The 11,123-nt window shown below is 60.9% G+C and overlaps 1 protein-coding gene across 1 annotated transcript; it reads left to right on the plus strand.

Annotated features, from left to right (window-relative positions):
- Positions 1-1,779: 1,779 nt before the first annotated feature.
- Positions 1,780-10,473, plus strand: MKNK2 (MAP kinase interacting serine/threonine kinase 2). Its single transcript, XM_006868981.1, has 14 exons — positions 1,780-1,928; positions 2,033-2,166; positions 4,945-5,038; positions 5,118-5,219; positions 5,312-5,409; positions 6,861-6,940; positions 7,423-7,496; positions 7,587-7,691; positions 7,785-7,840; positions 7,954-8,049; positions 8,566-8,760; positions 9,127-9,291; positions 9,918-9,961; positions 10,230-10,473. Exons 2-14 carry the CDS (start codon positions 2,116-2,118, stop codon positions 10,471-10,473), a joined length of 1,404 nt encoding a protein of 467 aa, XP_006869043.1. The 5' UTR covers positions 1,780-1,928; positions 2,033-2,115.
- Positions 10,474-11,123: the final 650 nt, after the last annotated feature.

The following is an 11,123-nucleotide window of genomic DNA, read 5'->3' on the forward strand; positions in this document are numbered from 1 at the left end:
TCCGGAAGGAAGGAGGATGTAGATCCAAGTGAATGTGGCCGGCCTGAGGCCTGGGCGAAAGCCTCCTGACCCTGGGAGCTGGGAAGGCAGGCTAGGCCTCCTCCAGGTCCCAGGCCCCTTCGTTTCCGACTGCCCAGGGATCACCCAACACCTTGGCCACTTGGTCCTGTAAACAGGGGCCACCTGACATAAGGAAAGTCCCAGGCATCCTGTTCTGGGTCCGGCAGCCAGTTAGCAGCAGGGCAGAGTTGAGGTCAGGAAAGTGTGGACACTCAGGATTCACGTTACTGTGTAGGAAAACTTTTCAGCGAGGGATAAGTACGCGAGTGTACAGGTTATGAGCGGGCCCCGCCCATGGAGAAGCACCAGGTACCTCCGTGGACACCCTGAGGCCTGGCCTTCTGCAACCGACCCTAGGTAGAGATGGAAGGGTAAAAAGAGTGGAGGTTTGGTGAAGAGGATGCACAACCCATCTGGCTTTCCTCCCGAGGGACTATTTGGTTGTGTTTGGAGACATTTGTGGGTGTCACGACTTGGGGGGTTGGAACTGGCAACTAGTGGATGAAGTCAGGCATCTTGCTGGACACCTTGTAGTTCACGGGAACTCCTGTCCCACCCCCACCCCCACCCTCACCCTGAGAAGGATCCAGTTCCGTATTAGGTGCCGAGAAGATGTGACTACACACACATACACACAAGTAGGCACTGTGCCTCATCCCGTTCAAACAGTATTTAGGAAGTCCTCTAGGCCCAACTGGGAAAGTTCAATGCTCAGTGCTGGGACCCGAAGTCTCGTGGAGCTGCATTCTGGGGCGGCTAGATGTGACCCTGCACTGCACACCTGCAGGTAACTCGTCCATGTGGAGAGACCACCGGTCTCCTGGGCAGGGTGGGGACGACAAGGAGGCTGATGGAGGCTTCTCTGGGCAGGGAGGTGGAACATCCCCTTCCTGGCACGTGGGGCAACGTGCAAGTCTGCACACCCCTCCTGTGTTCTGGGCTTTGGCCCTGGGAGCAATGCAGAGGCAGCTGCTAGTCAACCTAGGAGTCGTTCTGGAATTAGTAGTGACTGTTGCACAACCTTGTGATGATACCAAATACCACTTAACACTTTAGAATGTTAAGTTTATGTTTTGACATTTTTTTCACTTCAATAAACAAATTTAAAAATAAATAAATAAAGTGGGAGCCATGGCAAGTTCTAGAGAAGGAGCATCACCAGACTAGAGAGTCGCTCTAGTCTGGGTCCTGGCAGATAAGTTGAGGTGGCAGCTCCAAGTGGACGGTCTCGCGAATTCCCGAGTCTCAGGCAGCCCCAGAAACACCTCCAGCCACTTCTTGCCAGACTTCTGCGTCCTGAACACTTCCCTGCTCTCCAGGGTTGTCCTGCATTGGAGCGAGACTGTGACCGCAGACACGCCCCCACGTCCTGAACGCGCAGCCGCACTCAGCACACCGAAACGCACCTCCCACCCGCGTGCCCATACCAAGTTTACAGTGTGCCTTGACTCTCACGCCCCGCCCCCAACTCCACATCTTGCAGCCGTACCCAGAACCCTAAAGCGTTCCTCCAGTTGCCGAGCCCATACTGCGCAGCCGCATTGAACGTCCGGAAGTGTTTGCCCAGCACCCGAGCCCGCACCGCGCAGACTCACTGCGTGCCCTGGAGGCCGCCCTCCAGCCCCGCCCCCGAGCGCGCGGGGGCGTGGTCGTCGGCGGGGCGAGCCGTCGGCGGGGCGGGGCCTAGCCCATAAAGGCGGCGGCGACGGCTGCGCGCCCGCTCCTCTCATCGGTGGCGGCCCAGTAGAGGAGTCCGCGGTGGCGGCGGTGGCGGCGCTGTTCCCCGCGCGGTCCGCGGAGCCGACTCCGGGCTACGTTACGTCGGCCGGCAGCGGCGGCACTGCGGCTCCGGCGCGACCCCAACTCCGGTGAGTGCGGCCGGCCTTCTCTCCCCTGCGCGGGGAACTCCGGGCCTCCCTCGGGAGCCCGGGGCCGACCGCTCACGGCGCCTTTGTCCGCCGCTCGCCCACAGGCTCCCTTCCCCGCCGCCCCCCGGCCTCCCGGCCGCCCGCGGGCCCTGTGCCCCCTCCCCCGCTGGCGGGACCCGGACGGAAGATGGTGCAGAAGAAAACCGCCGAGCTAGAGGGTTTCCACCGCTCGTTCAAGGTGAGAACTGCGCCGTCCGGGCCTGAAGCAGCCTCCGCGCCTGAGTGGGCCCCTCCAAGGACGTACCCTGCCCCCTGAAGCCCCCGACTGTTGTCCCCTGCAAGCTCCAGCCGGGCACTCCCCATCCCCCCTCCCTCTCCGAGGGAGCCCCTACAGGGACGCGCCCCCTGCCCCCTGGGTTTCCGGCTATTGCCCCTGCGAGACCCAGCCGTGCATTTCCCTTCCCCATGGTCTTAGAAGGAGATACTTTCTCCTGAACTCTGGGGTTGCAAGCCCCGTGTCCCTGCCTTATGGCCTGTGGGATTCTTCCTTCGGGGACCCTAGACTGTGGGTCCCCTGGCTGGTGCTCCCTGCAAAACCCTATCGAACTTCACCTCTACATCCCCAGGCTGGGTTTCTGGGACCCCTAGCTTGTGTATCCTGCAAACAAACTACAGTCGGGCAAGCCCTTTCCCCAGGTCCCCATTGGTGAGATCCGAAGTTGGACCCCTGGCATCCCCGGCTGGTGCTCACTGCAAACACCAGACGGGTATGCACTGTGGTGGGCTCAGTCTGTGGCCTGTGGAGATCTGGGAACCCCCTGTGGCCTGTGAAATGAGGCAGTGGAGCGGACGCTGTGCGCCCAAATGCTATTTCCTGTTGGAGCGGGAAGTTCCCGAGGCGACCGTGTGTGCTGCGAGGCAGGGTGGCAGATGATCGGGTCTGGGGGGAGGGCAGATGCCGGGCAGGGGCCCCTCGGGGCTGGCCCAGGGGACGCATGATGTCAGCGTCTCTGCCCCACGGCGTGCCTGGTTATGTAATGGCTTAGTCGGGCAGGGACCTGCTGCCCGGTGGAGAGGGCAGGGGCCTGGGGTGTGTTTGTGTCTGAGTTGTGTGTGTTTATACCCACTCCTCCCACTGATGGGGCGGAGCCAGTGCATTCCCAAGCTAGTCCGAGTTCTGCAGTCCCACCCCTGCCCTGATGTCTCTCACCCTGAGTCCCTGATACCTGAACCTCCTCCACCCTTGGTGGTCTGTCTGTTCTCTCCTGAGGCTGGGCGGGAGCAGGGGCAGCACCACCGCTAAAGCAAACTGCACTTCTGGATGGTTCTAGCTGCCTCCTGCCAAGGCCTGCTGACTGGGTGACAGCCAGCCCCGGGGTGGGGCCGCCCACACCGCCAAGCCAGATGGCCTCTTTTGCAGGGAGGCCGGGGCCCTGCTCTGGGAGTCCGCTCCAGGACCCCCGCCCCATGTAGTCTTGTGCTACCGGAATGTTCACATGCTGGATGTGTCTTACATGTCTTGTTGCAAAAAGGTGAAGGCCCAGGGTCCCAGTTCATGGTGACACAGAATCAGGTCCTGCCAGGCACCAACACATGTAGGCTTGAAGCAGGCAGTGGGATGGAGACTGGGCTGTGGGACTGTGGGGCAGGCCAGTTCTCACTGGTCCTGTGGACTCCCTCTGAAAGCTGGCTAGAGTCCTTCCCTCCCTCTCCTGGAGCTATCTGTATGTGATAGGCAGGTGAGAAGCCATGCTGGCTTTGAAGGCCCTTCCCAGCCCTCTGCCCAGCTGTGGAGGCCTGTGGTCTGCAGGGCCTCTGTTGTGGGGGGCCCTTCACCTGGGACAGGTGTACAGGGCCCCTCACTACTGGTAGGACCCCAACACTCATCATCTGGAGGTTTAGAGAGGGGTAGCTGTTCAGCCGGGTTCCTCAGCAGTACCCCCTCTCGCTCCCACCCACTTTTATCCCCGCTCCTGCCCTCCCAGACGGGGATCACCAACACCTGACTCATAAAGAAACTGGCTGGGCTTCCAGTTCCTCACTTTAAAGGCCGAGCACCCTCATGCTACAAGTGGCCTTGTGGAAGCAGACCTTCATTTTGACTGCCCAAGTGCCTGCCCCCCAAGCACATGCTAGAGAGTGCTGTGGGGTATGGGGTCTGGAGACAGGTTGAGGCTGGGTCCTCCTGGGAGATGTGAACATGAAGCTGCAGGCAGGTCTCCCCCACAGATGTGTGCTGGGACAGGCTTAGGCCCCAAAGAGTGCTGTGAGGCTCTGCTTCCTGTGTGCTTCCCCCAACTGGGGAAGAGCTCAGGAAACTTGAGGCCCAGGGGCCTGCTCTCAGTCACGAAGGTAGGGGCCTCAGTGCCCTACCATGGGAAACTGGTACAGCCAGCTCAGAGCTTGCCCTTAGCTACCTGTGAGTCACCTGCCACACCGCCGCCTTTGATGGTGAGGTCAGCTGAGCGAGATGGTCTGGCTGCTGAGGCCCCATGTGATTCAACCCCTGAACTGTGTCCTGCCCCCTCCACTACCCCGTGCAGCAGCTCCTCTGCGCCTCATTGCTGTCTTGTTACTGATCTGTATCCCCATCATTCGGGGGAACCAGGGTGTGAGAACTGTGCCCCACAGGGTGTTCCTTACATGTGCAGAAGTAGGTCACCAGGACTGTCCCAGGTTCCTCTGCTTACCTTTTGGTTAACAGCAGCGTATATGGTCCCCAGTGACTCCATGGTGACATGACCCTATAGATAACTAGGTGGGGGTGGCATCCTTGGCCTCCACCCACTCCATGCCAGTAGCACCTCCCCCAGTCTGACACCCACAGATGACTCCAGTCACCTAGTCAGGAACTGCTGGTGATAACCAGCTGCAGACCACCTTTGCAAGCTTAGAGACCCTGGGGTCTGGCAGGGGGCTGGTGTCTCCTCAGCTGCCGGAGGTCCTGCTGTGGCATCGAGAGGGGGCATGTTGCTGGCAGGACCAGGGTTTGAGGGCTGTGCTCCCCTCCCTACAGGGGCAGAATCCTTTTGAGCTGGCCTTCTCCCTAGACCAGACCCACCACGGGGACGGTGACACCGACTTCAGCCTGGAGTGCCAAGCCCGCCCTGGTGAGGGGAGGTCAGGGGTAGGGGTGGGCAGAGGTGGAGGGCCGGCCAGGGCCATGTCCTGAGCACAGGCTCCTTCCAGACATGCCGGCCAGTCAGCCCATCGACATCCCGGATGCCAAGAAGCGGGGCAAGAAGAAGAAACGGTGCCGGGCTACCGACAGCTTCTCGGGCCGGTTTGAAGGTGAGTGGTGTGGGTGCCGACTGTCCCGCAGCAAGGGAGGGCCAAGCCACCGAGGGTGGTCCTCATGCCCTCCCCCTCCCCCTCCTGCTCAGATGTGTACCAGCTGCAGGAGGACGTGTTGGGTGAGGGTGCCCATGCCCGCGTGCAGACCTGCATCAACCTCATCACCAACCACGAGTACGCAGTCAAGGTAGGGACCACCAGGGCAGCCCAGGGCTGCAGGCAGAGCTGCCACGGGGTCACCTCTGGCCGGTGGCGTAGTGCTGACAACGGTGTTATCATCTATGGGCTATAAGTATTAGGGGAGGCGTTGGCATGCCTACCCAGGAGTGCAGGGACTCAAGGGTTTGACCCAGCAGTCCAGGGCCCCATGTAGGTACTGACCACAGCCTTGTGACCTTGGCAGGGCACTGGGACTGCTTTGAGAGCTGTCTGTCTGAGTGGCTCACAAGGGCTGGCCTGAGGCCTTGGTGAAATCCAGGCCAAGCCACGCCCCTGCTGAGCCTCCGCCCTCAGACTCTCCCTGGGTGTGGGTGTGAGAGGGGCGTCCTGGCCAGGATCCCACCCTGGAATTCTCTCTTTGCTGTTTGAGTGCCACGCACCCGGCAGCCTCCTGGGCTGTTTGTCTGGGAAGTCAGGGCACTTAGATTCTGTAGGGTTCAGTGCCCGAGTTTCTGTGGCTGTGTCTGGAACCGGCGGCTGGGATTGGGGCCACCTGAAGGCTCCCCACAGGAGGAGACATCTGGGCTGACCACCGTATTCCCTGGAGCTGATCCACTGGGGGGGCCTGAAATACACATGTGGGGACCAGGCAGGATGGTACATTTGTGCTGTGGGGCGGGCTGTGAGGGCCTGGTGGTCTGGCCCAAGTGGGGGCCATGCAGAGGAAGGAACCTGCAGACCATCTGTGAGGGACTTAGATTAAGGACCAGAGGAAGTCCCCCCCAAATTAATTTGAATATGAATGACGGGTGCTTTGATTTAGGAAGGAGGGAGTTGCATGGGGAGCTGTGATGGGTGGGACCACCCCCAGGAGGGAAGTCCATCTCTCTGGGAAGCCCAGGTAGGGGGAGCTAATGGACTCCAATGAAGGGTCAGGATGAAGTTTTAGAGTTCCCAAAGCCTCCAGGTCCCTGGTGTGGGGTGGTCTGGTGGACCCCTGCCTGGCTGCCACGTTCCTGCATCCCCTTCCCTGAAGGACTCTCCCCACCCAGGAGGAGCATCCCAGAAAAAGTCTGGGCCCCCAAACACCTGCCAGACCCCTCCTCCTGGGATGAAGGGTGACCGGAGTCTGTAGGGTACCAGAGGGGGTTGTCTGGTAGCTCCCCAAGCTCAGAGTATTGGGCATCTGCCTTGAGTGGTTGAGGTTGAAACTGCCTGGGCTGCTGGTTAGCAGGGTGGGAGGGCACACCCTTCTCATTCAGGGACCCTGTGCTGTAGAGAAGACATTCTGCTGAGACCCCAGATGGATCTCCACAGCCTGCGGGGGTCCTGGCTTCCGGCCAATTCAGGGTCCCCACAGGCCACCTCTGCTTTTTGAGGCATTTCAGGCCGGGCCAGTGTTGGGGGTAGGGTGGGAGCCATGTCTGCCCAAGTCACCTGCCCTCCCTCTGGCTGACCCGACGCTACTTCTGGTTTTAGATCATCGAGAAACAGCCAGGGCACATCCGGGGCAGGGTATTCCGGGAGGTGGAGACGCTGTACCAGTGCCAGGGACACAGGTAAGACTCCTGTGAGGCCCACACCACCCACAGTGCTGCCTGTGACCCATCCAGTGCCTGCTGTGGCCCAAGGGCCCCCAGTGGTGCCGCACCTAGAGCACTGCTGGCTGCTAACCAAAACGTGGTCAGTTTAAGGCCACCAGCCTCCTTGCACGAGGAAAATGTGGGGGCAGACCACCTCTAAAGACTTAGTCTCCGAAACCCGATGGGGGGGTCACTATGAGTCAGAATCGGTGCCTACTATGTACCAGGAGTCCTGGTGTGGAGCTGTAAGCGAGATCAGTGGTTCAAGCCCACCAGCCACTCCTCAGAAACTACAGGGTCACAGAACCGACTAGAGGGCAGCGCACGTAACAACGCCTTTCCCCTCTGGAGGGCTTGACACCATGGCTCTGTGTGTGTGTGTGTGAGAGAGAGAGGGAGGGGGACAGAGATTTCCTGGAGAAGCCCCCACCTCCCTCCTGCCTCCTTCCCACCCCCAGGAACGTTCTGGAACTGATTGAGTTCTTTGAAGAAGAGGACCGCTTCTATCTGGTGTTTGAGAAGATGCGAGGAGGTGTGCCCCTGGCCATGGGGGGCGGGGAGGCGTGGCCTGGGTGCTGGGGAGGTAGACCTCATTCCTGTGTGTCTCCCCCCACTCTCCCAGGCTCCATCCTGAGCCATATCCACCAGCGCAGGCACTTCAATGAGCTGGAGGCCAGCGTGGTGGTGCAGGACGTGGCCAGCGCTCTGGACTTCCTGCACAACAAAGGTGGGTGCCCTCCACTCTCCGCCCGCCCCTCGGCCGCAGCCCCGCCCCACCCGTCCACTGGCCCGCCCACCTCTAACCCTGCTCACCCCGCAGGCATTGCACACCGGGATCTCAAGCCGGAGAACATCTTGTGTGAGCACCCCAACCAGGTGAGGGGCCCCACCCACCATCGGTCATCGGGACCTCTGGCCTAGAGCCCAGGCCAAGACCAGCTCTCGCCACCGCTCACCTCCCCTAACCCACCCTATTGTTCTGCCCCCAGGTCTCCCCTGTGAAGATATGTGACTTTGACCTGGGCAGCGGCATCAAGCTCAACGGGGACTGCTCCCCCATTTCCACACCGGAGCTGCTCACCCCGGTGAGCTCCATGCGCCAGTATTCAGGGCGGGAGAGCTGGGCGCTGCGTGCGGCCCGCGGATCTCGGACTTCTGCCCGGCAACAGCCCCCCGGTTGGCCAGGCTCGGTGGGCGGGGTCCCGATGACAAACTCTGATTGGCCAGGTTTGGGGGGCGAGCCCGAGGTCAGGTGGGGCGGGGTTGACTCACAAAGGCCGTGGCTGACTGGTGGGGCAGGATAGTCAGCCGCAGGGAAGAGGGCGGGGCCAGGGTTGCTCTGGGCGAGGTGGGGCGGGACCGGATCTAAGGGTAGTTGTTGATTGGTGGGGCCGCACTGGTGTGGGGCTGGCTCACAGTCAGTGCAGATTTGGCCGGTGGGCAGGGCCGAGGGCGGGCTGGCTCCCAGCAGCTGTTCTGATTGGCACAGGCGGCTGTCAGGTGTGCGGGGGCGTACCCAATTGCCCCAGGGCTATGCTGTGGCACTTGGGGAAGGGGAAGGAACTGCCTGGTTCTGATGACCCCCACCACCCCACCTGCAGTGTGGTTCTGCGGAATACATGGCCCCCGAAGTGGTGGAGGCCTTCAGCGAGGAGGCCAGCATCTACGATAAGCGCTGTGACCTGTGGAGTCTCGGTGTCATCCTCTACATCCTGTTGAGCGGCTACCCGCCTTTCGTGGGCCACTGTGGCAGCGATTGTGGCTGGGATCGTGGCGAGTCCTGCCCCGCCTGCCAGGTATGCAGGGGATGTGGGGGTGCCACGGGGGGTATGTGGGTCCTTCTCTGCTTGCTAATGGAGATGGTTAAGTGTGGGGTGCTGTAGGCACGTGGGAACTGAGGAATGGGAATAGCTGTGATCTGTTCACCAGAGACAACTGCCCGCTCTCCCAGGCAGGACCCTACCCCCACACTCACCTGCCTTACTTTCCCCATCAGATTTCCTGGTCTGGGCCCCCTCACCCTTCTCCTCCCAGATCTCCCCACCCCCACCTTCCCGATGAGGGGCATAGCAACAGGTCACAGGACAAGACCCTCAGGGTGGCTCAGACAGCTGGGTGGGTGCTGCCTCCCCTTTCTGCTCACCCTGCCCTACTACCCCCAGAACATGCTGTTCGAGAGCATCCAGGAAGGCAAGTACGAGTTCCCAGACAAGGACTGGGCTCACATCTCCTTTGCTGCCAAAGACCTCATCTCCAAGCTCCTCGTCCGGGACGCCAAACAGAGGCTGAGCGCTGCCCAGGTCCTGCAGCACCCCTGGGTCCAAGGGGTGAGTTGGGGGCTAGGGTAGGATGTGGAGGCTGAGGGGATGCTGGCTCGCTTGAGCTACCGGGTTCTACAGCACCCAAGGGTGCGACCCAGACTGGGGGCCTCTTGGGGACGAGCGGACAGTGCAGGTTCTCGGCAGAAACCTTCGTTCGTGAGGGTTAGCAGACAGAACTAGAGAAGACAGGGTCCCCAGACCATCGGAGGATCTAGGCTCTGCTGTCAAGGGGAGGGGCTGATGGCAGCCCAAGTGAACTGTTAGGACCGGGGCTTCTGAGCCCTTTCTCGTGGGTCATGAAGAGGAGAGGGCCACTGGATGTCATCCAGCCCAGCCATTCCGTGTGGAGGAGCTGGGATTTACCCCAAGCACTGAGTGACTGTCCCCAGCCCAGGTTCCTATAATCAATCAGCTCATGAGGATCTGAACAGAGGCAGTCTGCAGTGTGATGGGTGTCTTACAGGAGTCGGTTTTGGGGTTGGGGCTTAGGGAGAGGACTTGGCGTTGTCGCTACACATTGATTGGGACGTGCAGGGATAGTGCATGTGCGACTTGGTGTTTTGGGGACTCATTGGACTGGAGGCAGGGTGATGAGGGGACATCAGATGTCAGCCATGCCCCTGTCATTGCAGTGCGCCTCGGAGAATACGCTGCCCACGCCCATAGTTCTGCAGAGGTGAGCAACCTTGGGGTAGAGGTGGGCTTGATTTGGGTGCACGTTGTTGTTGAGTGCCGTCGAGTGGGTTCTGCCCCATAGCCACCCTGTTACAGGGTTTCCGAGGAGCACCTGGTAGCTTGAACCGCTGATTTTGCGGTATAAACCGACTTGGCAGTCCAGCGCATTAACCCACAGCACTCCAGCGGGAGTCCGGGTGCAACCGGTTGCGCAGCCGCAGCACCCAGACCTTGCCCCATCAATGTCCGCCCTCTCTCCTACCCCCCAGGAACAGCTGTGCCAAAGACCTGACGTCCTTCGCAGCGGAGGCCATCGCCGTGAACCGGCAGCTGGCCCAGCGCGAGGAGGACGCGGATGACGAGGCGGGGCCCGGCCGGCCTGTCCTCATCCGAGCTACCTCACGGTGCCTGCAGCTGTCGCCGCCCGCCCAGTCACAGCTGGCCCAGCGGCGCCAGAGGGCCAGCCTGTCCCAGGGAACTACACCGGTAGTCCTTGTGGGCGAGCATGTCTGAGCGCCAGGCCTGGCCCCGCCCCTGTACATAGCCCCGCCCCACCCAGATTGACAGATTCTTTTCTTTTTTTAAAAAGCTATCGTCACCGCTGGTGGTCCTGGGCTGGACTCCAAGGCCCTGAGCTCTGCGGGGGGCGTGTTTTCTACATAAGGTTTTGCTGTTGGGGTTTTTTGGGGTTTTTTTTTTTTTTTTCCGTTTTTTTTCCCCACCTGCTTTTTTTTCCTTGTCTATTTTTGATGGTGTTAAAAGCTAAAGCAAACGGCCGGGCCCTCCTTCCCCCCGCCCCATCCTCTCTCCTGTACTGTGAACATCATCTGCCCCTGCCGCCTCTCCTCCCGCTCCCACCCCAACACGTCTTCCAGAGCTAGGACAGCCCAAGGGCCGACCCCCTCCCTGTTCCTGGGGTTCCCTCCCTCTCCTATGCCCGATTCGTCCCCTCGACCATCCCAGACGCCCATGTTGGCTTTGTCAGGAGCGTGGGGCTCCTTGTTAAGGGCACGGGCAGGCGGAGGGCCTGGGTGCATACTGGGGCATCGGGCACCCCCCTACAGCCAGCTGTCAGTGACCATTGGGTATCTCTGTGCCCATCTGCCCTCAAGTCCCCATGAAAATAGACAATCCGGAGCTTCCTCCGAGGGCCGTAATGACCA

The sequence above is a fragment of the Chrysochloris asiatica genome, unplaced genomic scaffold, assembly GCF_000296735.1.
Source record: "Chrysochloris asiatica unplaced genomic scaffold, ChrAsi1.0 scaffold00125, whole genome shotgun sequence".
NCBI lineage: Eukaryota > Metazoa > Chordata > Mammalia > Afrosoricida > Chrysochloridae > Chrysochloris > Chrysochloris asiatica.

Coding starts and splice junctions, on each gene's coding strand:
- MKNK2 (XM_006868981.1), top strand. CDS start 2,116: ATGGTGCAGAAGAAAACCGCCGAGCTAGAGGGTTTCCACCGCTCGTTC. Junction 5,410..6,860: donor ACCACGAGTACGCAGTCAAG/GTAGGGACCACC, acceptor TTCTGGTTTTAG/ATCATCGAGAAACAGCCAGG. Junction 9,962..10,229: donor ACGCCCATAGTTCTGCAGAG/GTGAGCAACCTT, acceptor CCTACCCCCCAG/GAACAGCTGTGCCAAAGACC.